Below are 24,904 nucleotides of genomic sequence, written 5' to 3'. Positions count from 1 at the left end.
CTGCCTCTGCACAGGACAGAAATCTGCGTCTTTGGAACCCAAGAGAGAAGCAAGTGATACTGACAGTGCCCTTGCCAAACCTTTAGCTACATGGTAGCCTTTCTCATCACTGCCCGCAGCAGAAATAACTTTCCCATTTTTGGGACTGTGCATGCTGTTGCAGTTTGAGTGGGTGTGGGGGCAGTCATATAAAGCTATGATGTCAGCACCATCACGTGCTGTATTGTTCCAGGGAAATGTATCTCGGTGACTAAGCATGAAAAAGAGAAATTCATCCCATAGAGGTCATTAATAACAAATCCTGAGTGTAACAAAGACGGTCCACAAAGGGAAAAGGTAGGGGGTGGGATTTAGGGCAGCATGGGACTCCAGGTGACAATCAGGAAAATGTTATTAAAAGCATCATACTGTAATTAGCAAAGTGCATCAAAGGAGCAGCCTGGTGCAGCTGTACCTGCTGGCTTTTTGTGTAAAGTCAGCTGATCCAGCAGTGCACAAATCTGGCAAGGAGGGTTAGAGAGCTGCAGCCTCTGCCAGTACTAGAAAACTAGTGGGTGTATCTTCAACTGCCAGGTATCTTCATTTCAAATACCCTTTGGGATAATCTCTTGCCTTTACTGCAACCACCTAGAAGCCAAGTTGTGATAAATTCTGCAGTTATGTAAAATGGAGACATATCTAACTTGTCGTTACACATTTGGTTCCAAATGAGGATTTAAGCAGACCAGGATCTCCTTATATATTTTCCTCCTCTCATTCTTTGCTCATTAGGAGCCAGAAACGCCTGACGCAAGCCTTTACCCGCACACAAGAGCTGCACGGGATGCTGTGTACGGGATGAGTGGAAGAGCCCCGATGGTTGTGTTTCACCCCTCAGCACAGCTCTCCTGGCCTAGGCCCCCCGGCGGCCCGGGCCGTTTATCCCCGCGGCCGCCCCAACATGGCTCCCAGACGAGGGCGCCGGCGCGGCCCCTCCGCCCTGACCTGCATTCCCCGGAGAGGGGCGTGGCCGCCGCCTCCGCCAATCGCAGCGCGGGACGGCGCTGACGCAGGGGGCCGCCTCCATTTCGCGGTGCAGCGCCGCTGTTGCGCAGCAGTCGGAGTCGTCTGTCGCCCGGGCAGGACGCATCCACCCGACCGCCTGCTGCACCGTACCGCGCAACTGTCCGGCTCGGCCTGCACCGAGACCTTCAGCCCAGGTTCGTAAAAGCTCCGGGGGCTTCGCCGCAGAGCGGAGCGCGGGGGAAGCGCAGCGGCCCGTGTGCAGCGCCGGGCACTTCTGCTGTATGGCCGGCTGGCCCGCGAACCTCCAGCCGGCGTTGTCGCCGCTCCGTTCCGTTCGGTGCGCGCCGCGGCGGGGTCGGTGCCGCAGGCGGGTGCGGCACGGCCGCCATTTTGTGGAAGAGCGATGGCGTTTGCTTTTCTTCCTCGACTCGGCGGGGCGGGGCTAACTGGGAGGGGGGCAGCTGGGCGGGGCCGAGCGCAGCGCCGGGCTCCGATTGGCGCGGGCTGAGGCGGTGTCCGCCCGGCGCCGTGCCATTGGCCCGTGGCGGGGGCGGGGCCCGTGGCGCACTGCGGCAGCGGGCCGTGCTGAGTCACCGCGCGGGGCCTGACGCGCCTGTCCCCGCAGCAGCGCCGCGCACACACAGCCATGAGCGGCTGCCGCGTCTTCATCGGGAGGCTGAACCCGGCCGCCAGGGAGAAGGATGTGGAGAGGTTCTTCAAGGGCTACGGCCGCATCCGTGACATCGACCTGAAGAGGGGCTTCGGATTCGTGGTGAGTGCACCCCCTCTCCCTTCCCCAGTTCCCTAGTGCTCACTCGTGTTTGAGGTTTACGAAGCTGCTCCGAAAGAAAATCCGTTGACGCGCCCATTAAGGCACACCACATGACAAATAAGTATCTGCCGGTTCTTTGGAATGTAATTTTTTGGTTTTGTTGTCTTGGTTTTGCAGGAGTTTGAGGATCCGAGGGATGCAGACGATGCTGTCTATGAATTGGATGGAAAAGAACTTTGCAGTGAGAGGTGAGGTATCCTGTTTCATTGCTATAAAAGCTCAGGGATCTAAAATCTATGTCAATTTTAATTTGAATTGTGTTATCAGTACTGGTCAAACTATTTTGTGTTTGGGCCTTACTTTTATCCTGAGAACTATTAACTGTATACAGAAGAGGAAATACATAAAACCACGTGTTTTGTTATGTTTTTGTCTTCACAGGGTGACCATTGAGCATGCCAGAGCACGCTCGAGGGGCAGAGGCAGAGGGAGGTACTCTGACCGGTTCAGTAGCCGCCGCCCGCGCAGTGACAGGAGGTACGTGCAGCTTCCAAACAGTGCAGTGTACGAAAATAATGCTTTGGGCTCCTCCCAGAGAACGTGAGCTGGAATGAGCTATTAAAAGGTGTTATTTGCCTTTAAAGTCGTTTGGCGTGGCAGCAGGATAGTGAAGATTACAGAGCTTTTCTGATACGCCTGTCATCCTTTTGCTCCCTTCCCGAAGTATTTCATGCCTGCCCTAGTTTGGTCGGGGTATTGCATAGCTCAGGTTGCAGTACTAACGATGAGATGGTGATACCAGTTCTTGGTGCAGCCTTAATTAATATTAACATGGTTATATTTTATTTACTAACAGAAGTCTGAATTACTTATTTTGAAACAGAAACGCCCCACCACTAAGAACAGAAAATCGCCTCATAGTGGAAAATTTGTCTTCTCGAGTCAGCTGGCAGGTTTGTTGAAATATGATTAACTATTTTCACTTCATTTAATGGGTATGTAATGTAATGTAATTATTTTGTAAAATAATTAGCTAAATTAAAACCTAATTTCTTAAAATGTTTATGTAATTAATATGATTTTTTAGTAACATAACTTAAATATTTGGAATGAAAGCTAGTTAACGTTAATTCATAATAATAATATAAATTTATATGTTTGAGGATATATATTTTATTTTTTTTTTCTTGTTTTTAAAATCCATTTTAACCACATATTAAACCCTTTATTTGCCAGCCTATCTGTGTCGTTGGCCTTATGACGAGGAGTGCCTGTGGGTTATCCTAATCGTTCTGTCTTGGTCACTCTTGGTCGGGCCTGGTTGACTTTCCAGTCAGCTCCTACAATGTCACTTGGCCACCTCTAGATCTGTGTTTGCCGGTCTAGACGTAATCGATGCACTCCTTAAAGTGCCACATTGCAGCGGTCCCAGAGCGTTAACGAGATCTGATTCCTAAGTTGAGAGCTGTTCTTCCTGTAACGCTTCCGAATAACGAGGTCCTGGTCGAAAAGAGTTGAAAGATTGGAAATTAGGTGGTCGTTGGAATCCTGATCGCAGTAAAGTGGTCCTTGGTGACATCAAGCATAGAGAATGTCTGGATCCATCATAGTCTCCTGATAGGGAGGGCAGTGCGATTAATGGCTTCCATCGACTGGGTAGTGTTCGGCAAGTGGGTGGCGAAGAGCCAGTCGGGCATATGTCATGACGGTATCTCCGGTCGCTTAATGCAGTTTGCTGCTTGGCTAGCCTAGGGAAATGTTAATAAAGGTAAAGTAAACTATATTTTTAATGACATATGGGGCACAAAATAATTGGTGTTATGTAAATGTAATTCTCTATTCGTATAAGAATTGTAATGTAAATGGAGACTGAAATAGTCCAAAAATATATGGGTAGTATTTCAAAGTCAATCCAGTATATATAAAAATGTGCTTTTTTATTTCTTTTTCTCTCTCTCTTTCTTTCTCTTTGCTATTTAATCTATAAAATCATTTTAGACTGATATTTACTTTAATGTTAAGACCTTTTGTTAGCATTTTGCTTAAAGCAATGTGCTTTTCTCATTTATTTCGTGCCCTGATACAGATCATGATACAGATAATGCAATTTTGATAGAATACAAGTATGGCAGTTGCCATGTTTGTGATTTATCTAACAACTTCTCTTTCAGTAGTCGTAAGTTTCTTTTGTTTGCTTTAAACTGCTTTTGTATAGGTAAACGTTAATTTCACTTCTTTGCATAACATAAACGGTCTTGTGTTAGGATCTCAAAGACTTCATGAGACAAGCCGGGGAAGTAACCTTTGCAGATGCACACAGACCTAAGTTAAATGAAGGGTAAGCCTATCAAGTAATCTCTTAAAAGCTGTAGAGTAACCTGTATATGTAATGTTTGGGGAGGGAAGCTGGCTACTTTCAGTGTCAGCAGCTGTTCGTGGCTTAATTTAGCTACCCTTTGAGAATGCACGTGGGAAATGTTTGGGGAGGAGAATTTTTCATGCTTCAGTGATGACAAAGGTTGATTACACTGAGCAGTATAGGTTTTGGAGTTTTGTTTTTTGTAATTTTGCTTGCAAAGCTTGTAATTATAATTTTGCTTGTATTGGTAAGTACAACTTCTAATAGCTTAATGTTTGGGGATTTTTTTTTCCGTAGGGTGGTTGAATTTGCCTCCTATAGTGATTTAAAGAATGCTATCGAAAAGCTTTCTGGTAAAGAAATTAATGGAAGGAAAATCAAGCTAATTGAAGGCAGCAAAAGGCACAGGTACAGATTTCTACTCTCTTCAATAATGTTTGAACATTGACTGAGAAACTGAAGTTGGTGGCCGGGCAGCCGTGCTGCAGAGCCGTGGGGTGGCCGGTGATCTCCGCGGCTGAGCTGACAGGCGCTCTGTTCCCTCCTCAGTAGGTCCCGGAGCAGGTCACGGTCGCGCAGCAGGAGCTCCTCCGGGTCTCGCAGCCGCTCCCGTTCCCGCAGCCGCAAGTCCTACAGCAGGTCACGGAGTAGGAGCCGTAGCAAGTCACGATCAGTTAGCAGATCTCCGCTGCCAAACAAGAGCCAGAAACGTGGTTCTTCCAGCAGATCCAAATCTCCGTCATCCGTAGATCGGCAGAGGTCCAGATCGAGGTCCAGATCTGTTGACAGTGGCAACTGAACTCTAAATAACTTGCCCTGGGGGCCCTTTTTTAAACCATACTTGCTAAAACTTGTGGTAAGTATGTGACTTTCTGTGAGAAAGGGTTTGGATAGGGAGGGGGGAGGGAAGGGGGAACTTTGTAGATGTGGACCATGGTGGGAAGGGTTATTGACTAATTGTATTACATGTTTTTTGATAACACTTTTCTTGCTCACATTTTTTTGTGACTGTCTGAAGTGTATAGTTTGTGTATATTGGCAGAGCTCTTTATAACTAAAGCAGACAAATTTTTTTTGTACTCTAAAGTCATCTGAACACTTAATTCTCAGTCTATTCAACTGTGAATAGCAACTCAAAAACGCTAGTTTGATATCTCAGACTAATAGCTTTAGGCATTTAAGAGCTCTATATGTGCTGTACATAAAGCTTTATTTCAGAGGGTATTTTTTTGTGCTTTTGAGACATTGTTTCAGCTATAGGTCAGCAGATTAAGTGCTGGTCGGTACTGGTAATAAAACTTTATTTTAAAATATTTTCATTTAATATAACTTGCACTACATTAAGAAAATGCCCATTTCACTGCCCTGTGGTAATAATATTCTATAAAGCACTCTTATTTCTTGATACCTAAGAATAAAATAGTTCAAATAAAGTATAAAGAAACATTTCTGCTTCTAGTTTGTTTCTTGTTGTTAATAAAGCGGTTGTGACTGTATTAAAATATTTCTTAAAGATGGAGATGTGGCAGAGTGATAACTCTTTTGGGCAGGGGTGAGAATTAGCATTCTTTTAAATACATCGTGTGATGTCCTTGGATGTCTCTTATGAAATAAGAACGTGGATAATCACGCTGTCATAGTTCGTAGCAAAAAGCGGAGTGGATGAGTCATTTAGCTTTTAATCACTTGGGATAATAAATGTGGAATGTTAAAGACAAATGCAGTCAGCATACTTCATTAGTGTGTTTGTGCATGTTTATATGAGAAGACTGAGGTGTAGATAAACGATTTTTGTAAGCATTAGTCCTCATTTTGGGGGAAGAGGGATATTTAAGTTGGTGGGTGGGAGTAGTGCAGCAGTAGTACCGTGAGGTTCTGTGTTTCCCAGGCTGTGCAGTATGGAGGTTTATGTTGATTTCTGGCCAGAAATTATTCTTTCGTTTATTAAGTGTAGGTTCTTGGTACAAACCTGTTTATCCTTAATTAAGGCGAATTACTTTGTATTACAAGGCATAGTCTGGTCATTGGAGAGTGGATGCTGGTCTTACCTGGTACTCTGTGTGTAGTGTGACCATACCTAGGTGGTGTCTAGAGCAGGTGTGGTGTGGAGTTCACTGACTGCTACAAAAGAAGGCACATTTAAGGTTCATCTGGTTTTGGAGGTACAGCTTGGTGGGCCCAAACTCAGCATACAAAGGCAGTTTGTGTAGCTGTGATCATGGTTTGTGTGGCCTCTGCTGTGGGGGATCAGTGGTACCATGTGATACCGTTGGAGAATGGGAGAAACCAACAGCCCATGGGCTGCTTGGCTGTGCATTGGATCTCATCAGCTTCTGCATGGAGAAACTTTGACAGCTCATTCTGGGTCTGTTAGAGAAATTGCATTAATCTGCAGTGATATCATCACGATCTGCTCCTATTATGTGCCAGCAGGACAGTTACAGGTAAGTGAAATTAAGGGAACTGATATAGGCAGTGATTTTCTTACAGGTAAAACTGGGACAGTCACCTGGCATGTTCTTCATTCAGCTGTCCCAAAGGGTTGTCACAATGACTTTGAAGTCACTGAAAGTCTCCTCCCTTCTGGGCTGACAGAGCGAGGCTTAGTCTGGAGCAAGGTCTTTGGGGAATAACTGGGTGCAGATGGCTCTGTGCCTGCTGTGAAATCAGAGCAGAGATAAGTCTTTGACAGAAAACTGGAGACCTATGAGCTGGCTGCAGAAGGTAGAGCTTGGAGGGTTGCAAGAGTAACTGCTGCAGAATCCATATATTGTTTTCCTGGCTTTCCACTGTTCCTGCAATGTCTTGACACTGATTTCATTTCTTGAGCACTGAATGTGTCCGCACCTGCACAGATAATTTTTGCTGCATCTAAAGACAGAGAAAAATAAGAGACTAGGCAATTCTGAAACCAGGTTAGGGAAAGATTGTGATAGCTACAACTGAATTTACTGAGTCATTTAAAACAAGAGGAAGGAACTTGTGATTCTTGCCAAAAGACTGAAGCCATTTTGTTTTCAGTCATTTATGATCTGGAGGCTGGAATACAGCCCTTTTGTTACACTTGCCAGCACCTGTATGTCTGTTTCCAGTATCAACTGCTTTGCTCTACACGCACCCAGGGATCCAAATGAGTGTGGCTTTCCCCCCCATTAAGTTATCCTCCAGCATAGCTGTAAGGTATGGTAAAGTGATCCTGAAGGAGCTCTGTAGCAGCTGCTCTTCTGCATCTCTCTCAAGGCAGTGGAGAAAAGCTGGACTGGCAGCATCAGAGGTGGTGGGTGGAGGATGTTCAGCTGTCCATGCTTCAGCCATCTGTGCAGTCAGCTGAGCTTTGGAATTAGGGAGAAGAGTCTATTTCACACCTATACCAATATTGTATATATTTTAAAATGAAATTTCAATCTCTGTATGTACTTTTCTAGCAAAAGATCCAAATGTTTCTATCCTTTAGCTGCAGTATTTGGCAATTCTGTCCTCTCAGGGAATCACTTAACAGCCTGAAGCAAAGCTGGGAGTTGTTGCATTAAAGAATATGTAATGGTTTTGTGTAATTTTAGCCACATGCAAACACCCCTGTTCCTTACGTGTACTCAGTGCAAGCCATGACTTTGACAGGGTGCCCACCGTAGCTTAAAGCACCAGACTGCGAAAACCTGAGCACTGATAGTTTTGATAGTATGCAGCTGTATGAAACATCCTGCTGATGCAAGAAATCCATGGAATTTCTAGGGTCTTCACTTACCTCTGAATTTTTTACTCTGATTTGAATTTAATGTGTTAGGTATGTAATCCCTAGTTAAAGAGCACTGGATTCTGCCTTTATAAAGCAGCGATTCATTGGTAGTTATATTGTAAGCGTGTATGGCTTAGCATGGAAAGTATTAGAAATAAAGGAGCAAAGCTGTACTTGCCATTGGCTTGCTTTACTCTGTCATGGATACGAAAGACCAGGACGAGCAGAAATCCTTCTCCAAGCTGGAACAGCAAGTAGAGTAGTGGGAAAAAGTAGAGGGGGCCAATGATCTCTGGGGCAAAGGTGACCTTGAGGAGAGCTGTGCAAAGCTGCACATTCTGGCAGCCGGTTTCCATGCACACTGTCCGCCTGCACCTGAAGGAGAAAAAGTTAAATAGACAACAGATTTAAATTACTTTCAAACAATTGGAACAGAGCCCTGCCCACCTTGCTGGTGCACTTGCCTGTGGCTAAAAGCTGCTCTTTCAGGAGCAATCCTGCAATCCCTAGAGGGTTTTGCCTCCTCCTCCTTTCGCAGTGGGCAGAGACAGATCACGTTACATATGTGAACTTTGTTCATAATGGTATTAGAGGCCTTGTGTCCTGCTCTGGACTCTGCAGCTTCTGCAGGGAAACAATCTCCTGGGGTGGTAAGAGTTCAACATATGAAGGTATAAAATAAGACTAGAAGGATTCCTACCTGGTTTAGGAAGGATGAGGAAAAAAGGAGGAGCAAGCTTTATATGCCTGGTTTTCATTTTAAATTCCTGAGGCTGCAGCTGAGAATGCACTGACTGGTTTGGGGCAGTAATCAGCTGGAGAATAATTGTGTCACTTGGGGTTTGAGCTCTGTTGGTTTTTCTCAGTTCTTTGGATTTGGAGTTCTTTCAATAATTCTTTTCCCCCAGCTTCATTACCAAGGGCAGAGGTTGGTAATATGTTTAGCAGGTCACTAGCAACCTTAAGCCAAAACCATCCATCTACTTGTTCAGTGAACCTTCCATGGTGATCAGGTGTCTGTGCCAAAAACCCCTGCTTTTAGCCATTCCTCCCCTCTCAGCTAAGCCAAGCAGAGGTTAAAATCATTTTCTTCCCACTCAAGGTATGGGAGTCACTGCCTTGGGACCAGCTTGTACTGTGTCTGGTTGTGTTCCTAGGTCCTATTTTGGGTGAATGGGAGCCAGTATTCTACAGAAGTATTTTCCTAAAATCCATATTTTCACCATTGCCCCCCCAAAGCAGACCTGCCATACCTCTCTGTTCCTGAGGGGAGGGAGAGGGGAGGGAGGTGTGGCAGAACATACCGGTCATTAAGCTTGAAGGCTGCAGAGACAGCATAGCCCAGCAGGAACCCAGTAAGAGGCATTAAGGCAGAAGTTCCCAGGAGAGATGGTGAGAACACAACCATGATACAGCTTCCCATATTGGCCACAGACAGAACAATTACAGCAGCAGATGACAGTAGAAGCATAATCATCCCTGCCTAAAATAAAAGTGATTGAGATGTGGACAAGAGAGAAATCGCCAGCAAAATTTGCCTCAGCTGTTAGAAGCAGCTGTACCCAGTTCTCTGTCCATCACGTGCATAAAATGCCTTTCATGGACATAAATGTTATCAGTAATCAACAAGAGACCATCCTGGGCTATTAGCGAGAGAGATCTTAAATTACTAAACACCTTTCTAGTCTATATGCAAAATGACTGGTCTTGCTGCACAAGCTGCTTGTTTCTCAGGCATTATCACTTGTCTCTGGCCAGGTCCCTTTGTAGCTCTAGTCCACCCCAAGCAGGTGCTGAGGAAACCACTTTACTCACAGTTAGAGCCTAGTGGAGTTCTTGAATTAGACAATGGTTGTATGTAGTTGTCTAGGTTTCTGTTTTGCTATTTAAATGTCTGATGTATAAAGGAGGCAGGGACGTGATTCCAGGCATAAGTGGGCACTTGGTGATAAAGTGGCTTCTGTTGGATAGGTATCTCCATGACTTAAGCAGCAATTTGATTTTTGCCTTGTGCTAGACTTCTGTGAACAGTGAGGTGGTTTTAATTTTTTTTTTTTTTTTTGGGATGGTTATCGTTTGATGGGTTGGTTTTTATCTGGGTTCTGCTTTGGTTGCCACCTATGAGGTTCATTAGTGCTGATATAGCAAAAAACCTCCAAAGTTAAAACTGAAGCAAAAGGAGATCAATGCAGGAAGTTGGCTACAAAACATCTGCCTGGAAAAGATGGAGGATTTCTCCTTGGGCAAATATTTTAACCATTAAAGTGGTGGAGTGGATATCTTGAGCTCTATCCTCAACTGTTTGCTTTGTGATTTGTGGCATGTCTTAAAGAAGTTAATATGCCTGTGATTCTATTTTTGAAAACTTCCTCAAGACCCTTGATTGAAAGGCAACTAGCACAGGATACTTCTTACCTTGGTGATAAGGCCAGTGTACTGTGGTTTCTTCTCATTCAAGATGATGCCAATGGCACAGGGGATTAGCATCAGCACCAGGGAGGTGATTATTCCTTTGTAAGGTACCTTGCCCTCCAAGTCACCCTCACGCAGTCCTCCCGAGTAAAGGTACAGAAGCAGTGGCATTAATCCAATTGCCAGGACCATGGAGCATGCAGTCATTACAACGCTGAGATGAAGAAAGGACCCCTCAGTAGAAGAACAACACTTTTTAAATATGGAGAATGCAATCTGATTACTTGCCTGGACAAATGATTTTAATGTAAGATTTTGCCTTGTTTTGTCCCACCCTGTCACTGAGGTCTCCTCAACATCACTGTCAAGGATGTGATATGAATGGAGAAGATGCCTCAAGTTTCACTGATCAGTTTACACAGAACTGCATGGATAGATAGAGCATATATATATGCTCTATGTACTGCTACATGGAGATGAAAAAGTGTTCCTGCACCCATGTCATTAATAGCTGCATGCCATGATTCAGAGAAAAGTACAAAGTCCCACTGTAAAACAGGGACAAATTAACTTATTGAGCAATATGGGTGCTTTTAAAAATGTTTTGGACTTAATATTTCAGTCTTTGTCCAGCTTCTTGGGGCCTCCTAATGGTGATTAGATTAGTTTCTGAACCAGTCACATAACTAGATTGGCCTGGACAATGAACAGATATGTAGCTTTCCTTACCTGAGGTTCATGTCCCCTCTCAGTGCCAGGCTAAAGATGTTGGAGAGGTTTCCCCCTGGGCAGCAGCCACAGATGAGGATGGCCAGGGATTCTGAGGTGCCCAGCTGGAAGAGCTTGCCCAGTATGAATGCTGTCAAGGGCATGATGCTGTACTGAGCCATTATGGCTATTGCCACACCTTTAGGTCTCCTGAGGTGAGCTGTGATCTTGGCTATCTCCATCGTACATCCCAGAGACACCATGATGACGAGGAGGACCACAATAAGAATTACATTCAGGGCTGTGTCTGTAGCCTGCTGTCCAAATGCAAAGGGTGGTGCCAGACTGGTCAGGGAAGTGCTGCTCTGCATGCAACCTGGGCTCCAAAATTCTGGGCTATCAAAAGCTCCCTTGGTCTTGTTCATCCTGCTGAGGTCCCGTCTGTAAGTGGCTGGGAAGGTAAGGGAAGGATTGATTCAAAAGTCCAAATAACATTAAATTAATGCAAGCAAAACATGAGCTCTCTTTCAGGACCCCACTCTTACCCTTCAGCAGCTGTTGAAACAGAAATCTGTGTTTAGAACAATCAGTTGTGAACCCCATTCACTTTGGAAATATCCTGTGCAGTTTGTGTATCTTCTGCTCTGGTCCTCCACTTCTTCCAGCATCCACCCTCACTATGAGACAGCTAGTGAGAGGGAGACAGTTCAAGGTGGGTAGATAAAACAGGTAAAGCTGGGCACTTCATACAAAGGAAAATGAACCAGAGCTCCTCTCATTCACAAGATATTGCTGAGGGCAATACTTGAAAAGATGATGCATCCAGGGTACTTTGTTTTTAATGAGATTATAAAATATTTCCTCCGGCCATAAATAAAGCTTTTGATAGCAAGGTCTATGAAGATATTATGTGGATGAGTAATTTCTCTAGTAAACTCCTTAGGGGCCTTCATGTGTCTTTTCCTGATGTGTTAAGTCTGACGCTGTCTAGAAATTTTTTGGTTGCATACAGGAATTAATTCTCCAAGCTGTTGAAAATATTATCCCCTCCTTGGCACTGAGGGAAGGTTCTGCATGGTAGGTTCCTCAGCTGACCTCTGCAGTGCAAGGCTGGGCTGGATGGGCACAGCAGTGCTGCATTCAGGACCTGGGGTGTTCTGCACTGCTGTCCAGCTGGGGCTGCAGACATCACACAAACTCTCCAAGCAAAGCCACCTAGGCAGCTGTTACCCTCCCCAGACTGGTACCTGCCCTGGGCTTGCAGTACGAGGCTCTGGTGTGCAGGGAAGCAGGGCCTGGGCAGCTGGTGCTGAGGCAGGAAGAGAGACTGCAAAGGTGGTTGATCCTCCAGCTTCTGCAGGGGTGACTGCTGCTCATCCTGCCACTGCTCCCTGTCCCTAGCTGCAACAGGGGATGTGCTTCCCTACACCTGCCGTGCTGGGGAATGGCACATTGCCTGCCTTGCCCTCAGGTGCCACACCTTCTGATCCCTCGGCAGGTTTTGCCTTCATTTAAGGCATTTATTGCCTTCAGATTGACCTGAGCCATTCCCTAGGTCAAGGGAGGGACTCTAGAAACAGACAGAGCTGAGCATGTTAAACTAGAGCAAAATGGATGCTGTTACCTTAGTGCCAGTGGATGTGGCTGTAGGAAGCTTTGGCAGATCAGTCCGTCCTTTTCTGGCTGAGCTTGGTGAGTGGATGTCCTCCTTGAGTCCTCCTGCTTCAAGAAAATCCCCCTTGGTAAAATCCTGTCCTCTGCTTGTAGGATATAAAGCCAGGGTCTAAAAGAGCCTCACAGATAGGGAAGTTGTTGTTATTTGGTAGTAGGACTAAACAGGACTGGGGAAGGATTTTAACTGGGGAGATTTGCTGCACTGTGGCTGAGCTCTAATTCCTTTGCTGAAGGGTTTTATGATGCTGCAGTAGTGTGGCCATTGCTTCTATTCATCTGGGAGCTCAGCAGGCTCAGCCTTTGCACCCCTATTGCTCTGGAAACATTGCTGGAGGCAGGCAGGAATGTCAGAGCTGTTCCCTGTGTTCCTCCCCACTTGCTCTTGCTTTGGTTGGGAACTTTGTTTTTCAGGCTGGCAGCCAGCCCGGAAAAGCACCAACAACAGCTCGGGAGGCCAGCACAGGCATCTCCCATCGGGTGGGAAAGAGCAGTGCCTGTGGCTCTCAGTGGTCTGCACATCCATGCCCATGGCTTCTCCTATGCCTTTGTGAGCACCACGCTGCCATTGCTGGGGACAAGGGGCCCTTCAGTAAGTCACAGGTGGTGCCCTGAGCCCGCTGTGTCACTGTGGTGGCAGAGTAGTGCCTTGGCTCACTGCTGGTCCTGGCTGAGCAGGTGGGGCGAGGTGCCTGCAGCACTGTGTGCATTTTGCTTTTTGTAGGTATCTACAAGACTACCAGGCACAAGCAAGGGCTGCCCAAGTAGCACATGGGCAAGATCCATAACAATTAAGAGAATGTGCCCACAGCAATTCTTTATCTCTTTCTATCCCTCTCTTCAGGATCTTTCCCCTGTGAATCCCCAGCCTTCCTAAAGAAATGCTTGTTTTTCCACGGTGTTTGCCTTTTAGCTGTGTGCTGAATTTTGTAAGAAATGCAGAAAGAGTCAAGCCAAGCAATAAAGTGCTTATAAAGTGTCACTGCCTCGGCAGCACCTTCTCTTCCCCTAAACTCGGTGTAGCTCAGGTTTTTAAAATGACAATGTTCTAACATTCTTACCCTTTGCAGGACTGTAGAAGAATGTTTCACTTACTCTAATAATTTTAAAAAATGCCTGTTAGTTGTTCATTGTTCAAGCATTCCTACTGATTCCCGGTAGTTAATGGAGAAAACGCCACAGGAGCCAAGAAAGAGACTGGTGCAAGAAAGCAGAATAAGGGCTCAGTTCCTAAAAGGTGAACTTCCAGGTGCTGTTTGCCTTTCCCCGTGAGTTGAGGGGTTCACAGCAGGACTCGCCCCTCGCTGGCCCGGGGATCGCGGCGGGTCCTGTTTTGGGCTTAATATTTCAGTGTTTGTGCCGCTGGAGGGCAGCGGTGGCACGGCCGGAGCCGCCGGGCTCGCCAGGGAGAGCGGAGCGCCCGAAACACAAAACACAGAGCCCGAAACACGGAGCAGGAAAAACAGAGCACAAAACACAGCGCCCGAAACACAAAACACAGAGCCCGAAACACGGAGCAGGAAAAACAGAGCACAAAACACAGCGCCCGAAACACAAAACACAGAGCCCGAAACACAGCACACACTGCTCAAATCGCCTGTACCGAGTTAGGTATTCCCAAATTCACAGGTACGGTCCAGTGCAGCATGCATCCAGCGATGCTTAGCAAGCCCAAGGCATTGAAGGAAGTATTTAAAAAGAGAGTAAGAAAATGTATACAACTTTGCAGACTTCCTTTTGGAGCTCGAAATGAGCTGTGGTGTGGATTTTATCTATCTATCTATCCATCTATCTATCTATCTATCTATCTATCTATCTATTTTAAGGAGTTAATGCTTCACGCTTTCATAATGCAGCTTCGTAAATTCATCTGATAAATACAAAATAGCTTGTGTTGTGCCCTTTACAGTGGTTGGGGGCTGAAGTCCAATTTCTTGTTTGCAGCTGGGTTATCATCTCTCCTGTGTTTTTACAGAATTTAACATAACCTGAGCTCAGTCCAGCGGCTGCACAAAGCCTTGTTTCAGCAGGTGTGCCCGACAGGAGCAGTGGTGCTTGATTTTGTCAGATTTCAACTGTTGGCCCACAATACAAAGACATGCCTTTGACCTCTGGTGCCCACATTTTGCTCAGGTAAGGTTTGTGAAAACAGTGAGAACTATACTGTTATGTCCTTAGCTAATCGATTTGTTCATTTCTGTGTTGATTTTGAGGCAATTTGCCCACCACAGCCCTGCCCACATGAGGCACTATGCTGGAATGGGGATGGAACAAGGAGAGATTCTGCAGAGACAATCATGACTTGTCATGACTTGTTCCAGCTGTGGCTGAGGTCTTTGTCCCAGCTAGAGACCCAGGGTGGGCTCGGCAGTGTCAGCCAGAGCATGATCCAGTTGGCCAGCAGTGGGAAACAAGCTTGCTCTAATGCCTCTTCTCTGTCAGGGAGGTTATTTTAAATCTGAATTTGCCAGGCGTGTAGGCATTGTTTATACCTTGAGCAGTGTAGGAAACTCTGTAGAAAGAAATGCTGCTCCTGAGAGAGTGAAGTGCTTCAGTGATTTAGACCAACATTTCTGTCATATCAGTACACTAAATCTTCCTCTGAATTTCCAGAGGAGGCTTTCCACCAGCACTGGGAAATACCTAAGAATCTTGGTGAGTGGGAAGGGTCCTACCCCATCCTTCCAGTGGTGTTACTACTCTAAGAGATTTTAAGTTACTCCAGGCAGAGAGCTCTGGAGAAGGCTTGTATTTATGGTAGGAAAGCCCAGGCTGCCATGGATTTCTGGCTGCTGTGATAGATTTTCTGTTTCCCTAAGGAACCTGTAGCAGTGGGCAGTGTGATGATACATGGGAAAGACTCTGTTTTCCCTCAGTGGAAAGCAAGCTGCAGGTCTGGGGCAGAAACCTCCCTGCTGACGGGTTGAGGGGAGCACTGGGGGCACCCCACGCTCCCAGATACAAAGGATATCTCTGCTTTTCCTACCTGCAGGAAGGGTGTCAGGGTAATGTTGAAGGAGGTTCACCTCAAGGGCAGATTTTCTAATGAAAAACTCAACAGAAGGAAGTGTGTTCATGTCTGTGATGCTTATTTTTCTCTGTAGGAAGAAATATTTTTACTGTCCATTGTACTTAGTTATTTACTATGAAATTAGTGGGTCTAGTTAGTCTCGAATGTTTCATTTCTTTAGGGACCAGATGCCAAAGACAGCTTCACAAAAATTTGACAGCCTAAGTTTTTTTTCAACTTTGATAAAATGCTGTCAGCAGGACATTTCCCTAAACCTGTCTCCAGCTTGTGTAGCCTTGACTATTGCTCCTAGCTTCACAGGAGAAATGAACCTTAGCTACTGTTCTTTGACCTTTGCAGGGTGAAAACTATACAGAAAATGCTGTGTTCTCTCTGGGTCACATGAGAAGCCTCTGGCAGGAGCCTGGGAGAGCTGCTGTGGGCAGCAGAAGGTTGCCCAGTTGCTTGCCTAAATTCCAACTGTGGATGATGTACACCTTCAAAGGGCAATTGCACCTTGAGCTGAGGCAAGTGTGCTTATTTTGTATCAAAGCTTAAATTTTAAATTATTTCATTCAGTAAGTTGTACTCAAGTTCTAGTGTCATAGCTTTAAACTGCACAATTAGTGACAAGCATGGTCCTTCCTACATAATGAATATGAAAATTTAATACAGGAGATGGTTAGGAAAGTGGCAAGTAAGAAATAAGTTGTTCAGGAATAGCCAAGGAGTACTGAAAGAGTCCAAGACCCTTATACATGCACAGAAAGGCTGGTGTGAAAGCCGGGCTCCCATAGGACACTCACTGGGGTGTTCTGAGTGTTCCAGCCCAAGGGAGCATCCCAAATGGGCATGGAGGACAGCAGGGATTCACAAGGCAGCACCATAGCTGAGGTGGGGCACCTGAAACCACCTCACAAGGGATGTTTGAAGCCTGGATAGTCCTGGACTGCTGGCCAAGCTCTTATGATCCACAATCCATCAGTGGAGAAATCCTAAATAAGTATCTGTGTGTTCAGCAGCACTTGGGAATGGGGACCTGTTTGTTTACAGTGTAAGTTCTGTGACTGCTCCGTGCTGTGGCTATGCCACTGCTTTTTAGTTTGGATTTGTGCACTCTATTTACTTTGTTCCCTTTTTCTTCAACTTGTATTTGTTGTGACTGGACCCTGATTCAGTCTGAAGAGGCAGGATGTGTAGAGTTTATGGTCTTCACTTGCAGGGGAAGAGAGCTGGACTTACTCCCTTGCTTGGCATCCTGCTGTAAGACACAGGCAAGCCAATATCTGCTTCTCTTCCACCGTCCTGCTAAAGCCCTGTTACTGCCTGCCTGGACTGAGCTATTGGCCTTTCTGCATGGGAGTGCAGATGTGCTGCAAAAATTTCAAGAGGGCTGTTGAAAACCCTTTGCTTATTTGTGTACTTTACCCATCTGCCATCTTTGGCAGCTCCTTAGGCCCATGTGGGCTGAGGTCTGTCTGGAACAGCAGCCTCTGGGTGGCTGGATCCCAGTTTGGGTGCCAAACATATTCCTATTCCTCATGAATGTTTTGCTGAGTTTGTGGGCTGGTGGAAATCTCGTGTGTTAGGCATTGCTGTGTTATTGGTATTCCTGTGGTCAGCCCCTGTGCTTGGGGCTTGTCCAGGCACCCAGGCATTGGCAAGCCAAACCCAGCAGTGCAGTGCTTTTGTCTTGCTTTAATTAATTAGAGTAGGACACAATTATTAGCAGCATGTTTTTGTTTCCATTTGTTCATTCTGACAGCAACCAAAGGAAGCCATTATGTCTGCAAGAGGATGTTTCAGCAAGTGTTATGGTAAATAAAGCTAACAGGATCAGTGCAAAGGAGAGGATCACATTCTCCTAAGGACAGCAATCGATAATCAGGCTGTTACATGCCAAATCCTTTCAAGAGGCACGATAGCAAGTTCACACTCAGATCAGCCTTTAATCTTGGAGGATCACTGACCTCTTTACTGGCTGATACATTTCCCACAGTCTACCTGCTCTATAACACAGGTCTCCCTATAAGACATGTGGCAGTTCTTCCCGTGCCTGCAGACACAAAGAAAATAAGTTGATGGCACCCACCTGCCCCTTTTGGCCAAGACATTTCTGTATGGATCAGGCTAAAGATGGAAGACCAGGTCTGGGCTTGACACTGGATGATGTTTCACATCCTTCCCTGCTCCATGAGCAGCAGCAATGTTGAGCACACCATAGGGTCCTAGAAACTGTGTGCTCCTCTGCAAGTAGGAAAAGCTCAAATGTTTATAATTTTCTTTAAGAAACAGAAAAAAATTACCTGTAATTTCAAAGCTATTGTTCTCTGGAGCCTGATGCACAATTTTTGAGTATGTGGGGCTGACAGTGCTGGAAAGGATGCTTTTCTCTCCCCAGATAATATTTTTCTTCTGGGAATTTTAATTACTGTTTCTGCACCTTTTTCTTGGCTGGCCTCTCTGGCAGCTGAGGTGCCTTCCCCATCTCTGGGGGCTTGGAAGGTGGTGGAAGCCAGAGGTGGTGACAGTGGCCAGGACTGCCCCAGTGGCACAGGCTGGGCTGCCCTGCCTGGTTGTGTCTGGCCACATCCTTCAGACCTGCTGGGCAGCAAAGCCTCTCCAAGGTCTTGCAGCCCTCTGTCCTGCTGGGGAAGGTCTGGGGAGCTCACCAGGGCCAGGAGCACCCCTCGTCCCCACTCAGCTGCAGACAGAGTATGTGAACAGCTTGGCTTGGAGGGCTGTCTCCCACCTGCAAAGCTTGCTGTAGGGATGTGATCTTCCCTGAGGATTCATGGAGGGCTGGGGCTCTTTCCTCCAGGGGCTTGTTTGCATGGCTGGTGACTCCCGTGAGCTGAGCCCCAGTGTGACCCTGCTCTCAGCAGGGCACAGAAAGGCACGGTGCCTTCCCAGAAATCCTGCAGGGACACAGCAACACTGCTGGGCTCTTCCCTCTGCCTCTCCCTTCCCAAGCCACCTCCCCTGGGCACTGCTCTTTCATATTTTTAGAAAGCACAGTTGATGTTTTTCAGTGCTGGCTTTGCACGTCAGCAGCCATTGCACAATGAACTCTCAGGGGCCATTTATTTCACAAGCAAGGGTCGTACCCTGTGACAGTGTTTTCCATCACCTCCTCAAGAGCACTCTGGGCTCTAGTTGCTTCAAAATGGCAGCTATTGTTCAGTGTCCCATGCCCTGCTTGAAACCAGGCCTCCCCCAGACATGTTTCAATAGCTCTTCTCTGTGATCTATTTATCCCCATGTGCTTTCAGGGGGAGTGGGGAAGGGCTTATTCCTATTTTAGGGACCAATGCACCAACACGCTGCAAGCAGCCCCTTTCTCTGCCTCTCAGCTTTCTGAGGTAGTCCTAATTTAATGTAGCATAAGACCCTTGCAGAGCTGGAGGATCTGGAGGCTGGCCATGCTCACTGTACCAAGGTCTGTGCTGCATGGGCACGGGCCAGCCCATCCTTTACAGAATGATGGCAAATAGGGAAGTTATCATTTGGATTTATTAAAAAAAAACCAAAAAACCTCCAACCCTCTGGATAAAGGAGGGCAACAATGAGCAGCACTTTGTTCTACAGCTAGAGGGTGACCATGGAGACTGGGGGAGACATTTATTACCTTTCGTAAGAGAATTGGCAAGACAAGTAGAAAACTTCAGAGGCTTACAGGCTGGCTGGGCAAAGTCTGCATGCCCTCCCTCACTGGCTGGGGGCTCTGTACGTTAATATGGTGCACCCATATTAATATTGTATATCCATCATTTCCCACCAAAATATCTTATTACAAAGAGTTTGTTTCTCCACCCCTCTATTGTAAGCACCTGTGGGTCGTGTGGGTCCTGTGGAACCAAGCTTAGCTAATCCATGCCATCTCTAACTACTCCTTCAGGGCTCTGACTGTTTTCACATTTTCTCAGCTGGGTTGAGCGCCCTTCTGAATTGTCAGCCTAATGCCACCCACACTGATTTATATTCCCAGAGAAATACAATTGTAACTATTTCAATTACAAGAGACCTTGAAACCATAAATGTCTCCAAAGTTGTGATGAATGCCCCAGTCTGGGACCACAATAATCTTGCCTCCCTAAATTTTTCCCATTATATTTTCTGGAATTTGCCTGCATCTGATACTCCAGAATGATGTATTCTATTCCATATGTACTTCCAGCATGTGCACATCTGCATGGCATACGATTTGCTTCCCCTGACCTGATGCCCACACTTCCAGACTATACCAGGACTCCTTTCTCTCACTAAGGCTTCTCCCTAGGAAAATGCCTCTTTTGGTTTGTCCTGTTCCTCCCTATATTTGCTCATCCACTTTGAAAATAAGCTTTCCATAACCCAGGATATTATTCATGTTTGTTTTGGACTAGTTCAGGGTTTTGCTGGAAAAGAGGGCACAGTTCTTGAAGGTTCTTAGGACATTGTGCTTTATTTCAGGCACAAGCAAACCCATTGCATTTAGCATGTGCAGAGCTGCATTCACCTACAGAGGTATATAAAGGGTAATGATAATGTTGCCCAGAAGGCAAACACATCAAAGGCCAAGGAGCAGTTAAAATGTATTATGAGCTGTTGGCAGTGATTGTGGGGGGTATTCGTGTGTTGCTGATTTGGACGGCCGGAGTAAATGAAAACCCTCTGGATTAATTGCCACACCAAAGCGATTTGGAGGAAAATGGATGCTGATGGAAAATGACAAACAAGGGAAAACACAGATAGCTGGGTGTGCTGACCTGCTGTGGGGCACTGCTGATTAGCTTGCAGCTCCCTGGTGTGCCCTGGAAAGGCAGGCAGAGCTGGGGGTGCCCTCCAGCACCCAGCCTTTGGTGGGAGCAGACTGAGCCCCACGGGCAGCGTCTGCAGCGCTGCTATTTCAGCACAGCCAAGTGGGTAGTTAGAGGTGACACTTACCAGGTGTCTCGTGACACCTGGACACCATGGGACAACAGTTTAATTACTTTTAATGATGTGGGGTGCTGGGGGAGGGAGAGGAGGCCGTGTGGTGCCTGGTGTCACAGAGCAACTGAAGCTGGGAACTTCAAAATGCATTGCACAAAGTCTGCTGGCTGAACCAGATGACAACCAGAATTGAATGATACGCCCCCATCTTTAGCTACTCCATACTCCAACTACTATTTTGTGGTTTATTATTAATGCTTCAATTTTACATAAATGGCATCTAACCTAAGTGTTACACTGGCAGCCACATAAACTCCAATTTTACCAGCTCACAAGCTAATTGAGCAGCTAACACAGCACCAGGTAAGTCATGCCCTTGCAGACCAAGGGTTTGGTATCCTCATGCTGAGGATAGAGGGCAACTGAGGGTCTTTCATACCCCTACACTGAGGCTGCAAAAGAGGGTCCTTGTCTTCTTTCTGATCAGCAGCTGTGTTCACCAATGGGTTTCTAAAAGAATTGTGCAAAAGCCAACCTGCCACAACTTGTGCTGATATCAGTGATCTCTCATCTGGACATCACATGGTTTGTCCTGCCAAGTACATCCTCTGTCTTGCCATGGTCTGACCTACTCATCACTGACTCTGGTAGAGACACTGTTTTACTGATAGTCTTGACTTGACACCTCCAATTTGTGTGGTTTTCTATTCTGTTATACCAGTTCCTCCTGCAGCTCAGGAGTTTGTTTCATTCCTGTACTCAACTCTGTGCTTTTCACGTTTCTCTCTTGCAGAATTGAGGAATCCTTGTCATGGGAAGGTGATATGCTTCTGGTCACCTGGTGATTTATTTACAAGGTCTCTTTCTTCTCTCATTATGCTCTGACTGGCAGGTTCTCCCAACCACGTGTCCTTCCAGCAGCTGTGCGGGTGTGATGGGGATTGAAGGTAAAACACAATTCCAGAGGGGTCTTTCTCTGTCCTTTTCCTAAATAGAGTTATAAGAAAAACAGTGAAGTAAAGTTAGCAGAAAGACAGAGAAGGAAAGCACATTGCTGTATGCAAGGCAGGATTGCTGCTCTCCCCAGGACCTTGACCCAGGTCTGTCAGGCTCCAGTCTTGTCTCCCGGCTCACTGTCACAGATTATTTAAAACATGGCCCAGCTCTGCAGCCTCTGTCACTACCCATCCCACTGTCCTTCTGCTGGCAGTCTCCTCTTCTGTGGGTGTCACAGGAAAAAAATCTTGCCTTCTGCTTGTGTCTGGGGGCTCTCTAGCAGGGTGGGAGAACACATTTTTAATATAGTGAGGCCATGAGAATGAGCATCGCCAACTTTTCTCTGACATGATTCTGAAAAATTCATTGCTTTTCCCATAAATGCAAGGCATATATAAATAATCTGTTTTCAGTCTTGAAGATGAAGGCAAGCATCAATTTTAAAATCTATTTTTAAAGCAAATAGCATTGTAATTTATAATGTTAAACTAAAGTTTTTGAAGTGCTCTCATCCTTGGAAAAGAGAGAACATTTTTTGGTGACTAATGATGAAGTGTTTCTAAAGGTGACTGAGCATAGCACAAAGAGTCCTAAATATATTTATTAGCTTATCAAACATAATTAATTGAATTTGGTTGCTAATGGCTGTGACTTTGCAAGTGAAAAGCACTTTTAGTTAGCTAGACAGTTTCTTATCAAAGAACAAAAATCCAACATTAAAACATATGCAGCTTTTACTAAATAATCATGCTATTTGTCAGACAAGCAGAAGTATCATCACTGAAGTGCCCCCAAATGCCAAATTGGGTAATATACATAATTAGGCCTCATTTGATTAGATATGTGTTCATGGGAACAGCAACACTCGAGATCAATATATTGGTACAGTCTTGAAATAATCTTCAAGGGGGATGATGGCAACATCTGAAGCTTCACTGAGGAGACTTTTGGAACATAACCTACACATGAATTTTCTCCGTTCCTGTGGTTATTTATCTTATTATCTTCTATTTTTAAAACAATGCATACCTTGGTTCTCAAAGGTGATATACTGCTTCCTCGAAGTGTACACTTTTGTCCCTACAAGAAAGATCTCTTACTCATCTTCATCACTTTATAAAGTCTAAAACCTTCCTGTATTTAGGGATGAAACCCAGCAATTGGCAAGGCTGCTGCAAGCTGTTTCTAGGAGGGGCAGGAACCATCACCTGGAAGGCAGCCCATCCCAGATCCACTCTCCTCTCGCAGCCCAGGACAGCCCTGTGATGGATAAAGTCTTCTGCATGTTCTTTTAGGCTTTTGCAGAAGCCTTCTGAAGAAACTGCAAGTTCTCAGCAAGAAACTGATTTTGCACCAGATACAAGCCCCAGAGAGCCTGTAAGCCCTGAGCTACTGCCAACCCACAGGGAATGAGTCCAGAGGGTACTGTGTGGGCAACAGTGGAACGCAAGAGAGTGTTTAGCTGGAGATGCAATTTGAATTGTCCCTGCAGTTTATTTTCATATGCTTAGAGGGTGAACGAGCTTGGAAGTGTTGGAGAGAGTCAGAGAATTAGCATTATTTATAGAATAAGACAGAAATATATCTCCTGGTGCCACACTGTATGTCCAGGGATGATGATAGGCTTTTGCAGAAATGCCCCCTGGGAAATATTTAAAAGAAGGATTTTTCCCTGAGTAAGGAAGAGACCAAGATACAGAAAGTTCCCCCAGGTGAAGGTGCCAGGGGGAGACTGGTCTATAGCAGGAAACTGAGGCAATAGGTGCTGAGAGTCTGGCAGGAGAGGAGCATGGAGTGTCAGTCCTGGCCGGTTTGGGCTAGAGGACTAAGGTGTGTGTGGCTCACCTGGTCATGTCAGCTATCCCACCAGCCACGCTGGACCCTTACAGTGTCCTCACCTTATAGGAACAAGACAGGACCTGACACCAGGGGACTCTGAAGATATGTCATGGAGAGGAAGTCAACACTGAAAGACTGTGAAAAATAAATGTACAAAGATGATTTAGAATGTCTTTTAGCTTTTTGAAAGAAGAAGGCTATCCTAAGCAAATGGGAAACAGAAGAGCTAAAAAGCTTTGGTGGGCAGAGAGGAAGCACAGGGGAAGATTTTATTCCCTGGTTTAGCTATTACTTGGCACAGAGAACTCCCAGGAGCACTTTCTCTAGGGGGCCAGTGACACAGCCAGCCAAATTTGTGGCCCTCAGCTGGACAGCAAGAACACTGTAGGAGTGTCCATAAATAGTTGTCAAACTGTTACTGGATGCACCATTAGGATTACACTTACTGAGGTGAAAGTGGATATGTGGATCCACCTTGGGCATGATTAGGAGAGTGTCATCTTTCTCCACATTAGCATGTTCTTAACTATGCTCAGGGGAGAGGATCCTCAGCAATATAAATTAACATCACAGGTCAAATTATACTGAAGCTGTGAAATTCCTACACCCTTCCCTTTTTTCTTTAAGTACATGCTGTTTTTAACACTTGTTCCCAAAACAGGAGATTATTCAAACCAGTTTCTTGTTATTCACTTCAGCACCAAACTATGAGGTCTGAAATAAGTCAGGCCAAGAGAGCAGGAGGACTCTAAACTGAGTTGTGTGTGAACCCTGTGGTGATGGTAGTGATGGCTTTGCCAGCCCTAACAACCCTGTTTTTAAGGTATCTTGTGGACAGACCTGAAGAGCATTCTCTGGTCATGGGGGTGGAGGCCTGGCAGCTCTTTGGTGGTGAAACCAGCCCTGAGGGAGTCCTGGGGATGTCACTGAAAGGCACTGTGGATGTGCTGTGTGTGGAAGTGAGAGTGCTCACACACACATGGACGTATAGGCAGTGTTGGTCCCTCCTGTGATAAATGGCTCTAAGTACAGCTTTGTGAAATTTTGAATTTCTGTTTGTCAGAACAGAAAAAACTGGGTCAATAAATAGGAAAAATTGTTTCCTGGAATTATATCAGTCATGTTCAGAAATGTTTCCGTGTTCTGTTTTGACATTTTTTTGGATCAAAGTGAAGCATTTTGACATTTCTGAGGTAGGAATGTTTTGTTTCAATTTGTTGAACTGACATGAAATGTTTAGTTTCAAGTCTGCTTAACATTAAAATAGGCAATGCCTTTCCTTGGGTTTGGGTCCCATTCTCTCCTCTGGGCTGTGCTCCCTGGGAGCTCTGCCCAGCTCCCATAAAGCTTGGGCAAGGTCCACGTTGTTCTCAGTGAGTGCTCAGCCACAATCCCCATGCACAGGGAGAAAAGAGGCCTTTTCGGGAAAGTTCCTTTCCATGCTGAACTCAACTGAAATGAAAAAAAAATTGTGGCAGTTGA

The 24,904-nt window shown here is 45.7% G+C and overlaps 2 protein-coding genes and 1 long non-coding RNA gene across 19 annotated transcripts; 2 read left to right on the top strand and 1 right to left on the bottom strand.

The window, feature by feature from the left end:
- Positions 1-1,064: 1,064 nt before the first annotated feature.
- Positions 1,065-5,582, top strand: SRSF5 (serine and arginine rich splicing factor 5). Of its 8 annotated transcripts, none has more exons than XR_015804450.1 (8): positions 1,065-1,199; positions 1,634-1,777; positions 1,955-2,025; positions 2,219-2,314; positions 2,661-2,730; positions 3,014-4,115; positions 4,434-4,544; positions 4,689-5,582. XR_015804450.1 is itself a non-coding variant. In XM_014869391.2 (8 exons), the coding sequence occupies exons 2-8, from the start codon at positions 1,652-1,654 to the stop codon at positions 4,933-4,935; spliced, it is 795 nt and encodes a 264-aa protein (XP_014724877.1). In that variant the 5' UTR covers positions 1,065-1,199; positions 1,634-1,651; the 3' UTR covers positions 4,936-5,582. The 8 variants fall into 8 exon arrangements, 4 of the variants coding, with proteins under 4 accessions (XP_014724877.1, XP_014724874.1, XP_088023217.1 ...); XR_015804447.1 differs by having other exon boundaries at positions 4,686-5,582; XM_014869391.2 differs by having other exon boundaries at positions 4,042-4,115.
- Positions 4,364-12,940, bottom strand: SLC10A1 (solute carrier family 10 member 1). 10 transcript variants are annotated; one of them, XM_088167086.1, is made up of 8 exons: positions 12,617-12,923; positions 11,538-11,680; positions 11,014-11,443; positions 10,288-10,498; positions 9,177-9,355; positions 8,337-8,401; positions 8,051-8,247; positions 5,330-7,468 (listed from the first exon to the last, which is right to left on the bottom strand). In XM_088167086.1, the coding sequence occupies exons 2-7, from the start codon at positions 11,593-11,595 to the stop codon at positions 8,063-8,065; spliced, it is 1,128 nt and encodes a 375-aa protein (XP_088023212.1). In that variant the 5' UTR covers positions 11,596-11,680; positions 12,617-12,923; the 3' UTR covers positions 5,330-7,468; positions 8,051-8,062. The 10 variants fall into 10 exon arrangements, with proteins under 10 accessions (XP_088023210.1, XP_088023212.1, XP_088023211.1 ...); XM_088167085.1 differs by having other exon boundaries at positions 5,330-7,007; XM_088167087.1 differs by having other exon boundaries at positions 7,053-7,501.
- A 5,379-nt stretch (positions 12,941-18,319) lies between these two features.
- LOC148223321 (uncharacterized) lies at positions 18,320-24,701 on the top strand. Its single transcript, XR_015804446.1, has 2 exons — positions 18,320-21,534; positions 22,728-24,701. It is a non-coding gene; the product is annotated as an uncharacterized LOC148223321 (long non-coding RNA).
- Positions 24,702-24,904: the final 203 nt, after the last annotated feature.

The sequence above is a fragment of the Sturnus vulgaris genome, chromosome 6 (genome assembly GCF_052056855.1).
Source record: "Sturnus vulgaris isolate bStuVul1 chromosome 6, bStuVul1.hap1, whole genome shotgun sequence".
NCBI lineage: Eukaryota > Metazoa > Chordata > Aves > Passeriformes > Sturnidae > Sturnus > Sturnus vulgaris.
The sequence above is the reverse complement of the archived record's forward strand: the minus strand, read 5'-3'. Positions and strand labels throughout refer to the sequence as shown.

Coding starts and splice junctions, on each gene's coding strand:
- SRSF5 (XM_014869388.2), top strand. CDS start 1,652: ATGAGCGGCTGCCGCGTCTTCATCGGGAGGCTGAACCCGGCCGCCAGG. Junction 4,116..4,433: donor AGACCTAAGTTAAATGAAGG/GTAAGCCTATCA, acceptor TTTTTTCCGTAG/GGTGGTTGAATTTGCCTCCT. Junction 4,545..4,685: donor GAAGGCAGCAAAAGGCACAG/GTACAGATTTCT, acceptor TTCCCTCCTCAG/TAGGTCCCGGAGCAGGTCAC.
- SLC10A1 (XM_088167078.1), bottom strand. CDS start 11,595: ATGGGGTTCACAACTGATTGTTCTAAACACAGATTTCTGTTTCAACAG. Junction 11,444..11,537: donor GTTTCAACAGCTGCTGAAGG/GTAAGAGTGGGG, acceptor TTACCTTCCCAG/CCACTTACAGACGGGACCTC. Junction 10,499..11,013: donor AGAGGGGACATGAACCTCAG/GTAAGGAAAGCT, acceptor TCTTCATCTCAG/CGTTGTAATGACTGCATGCT.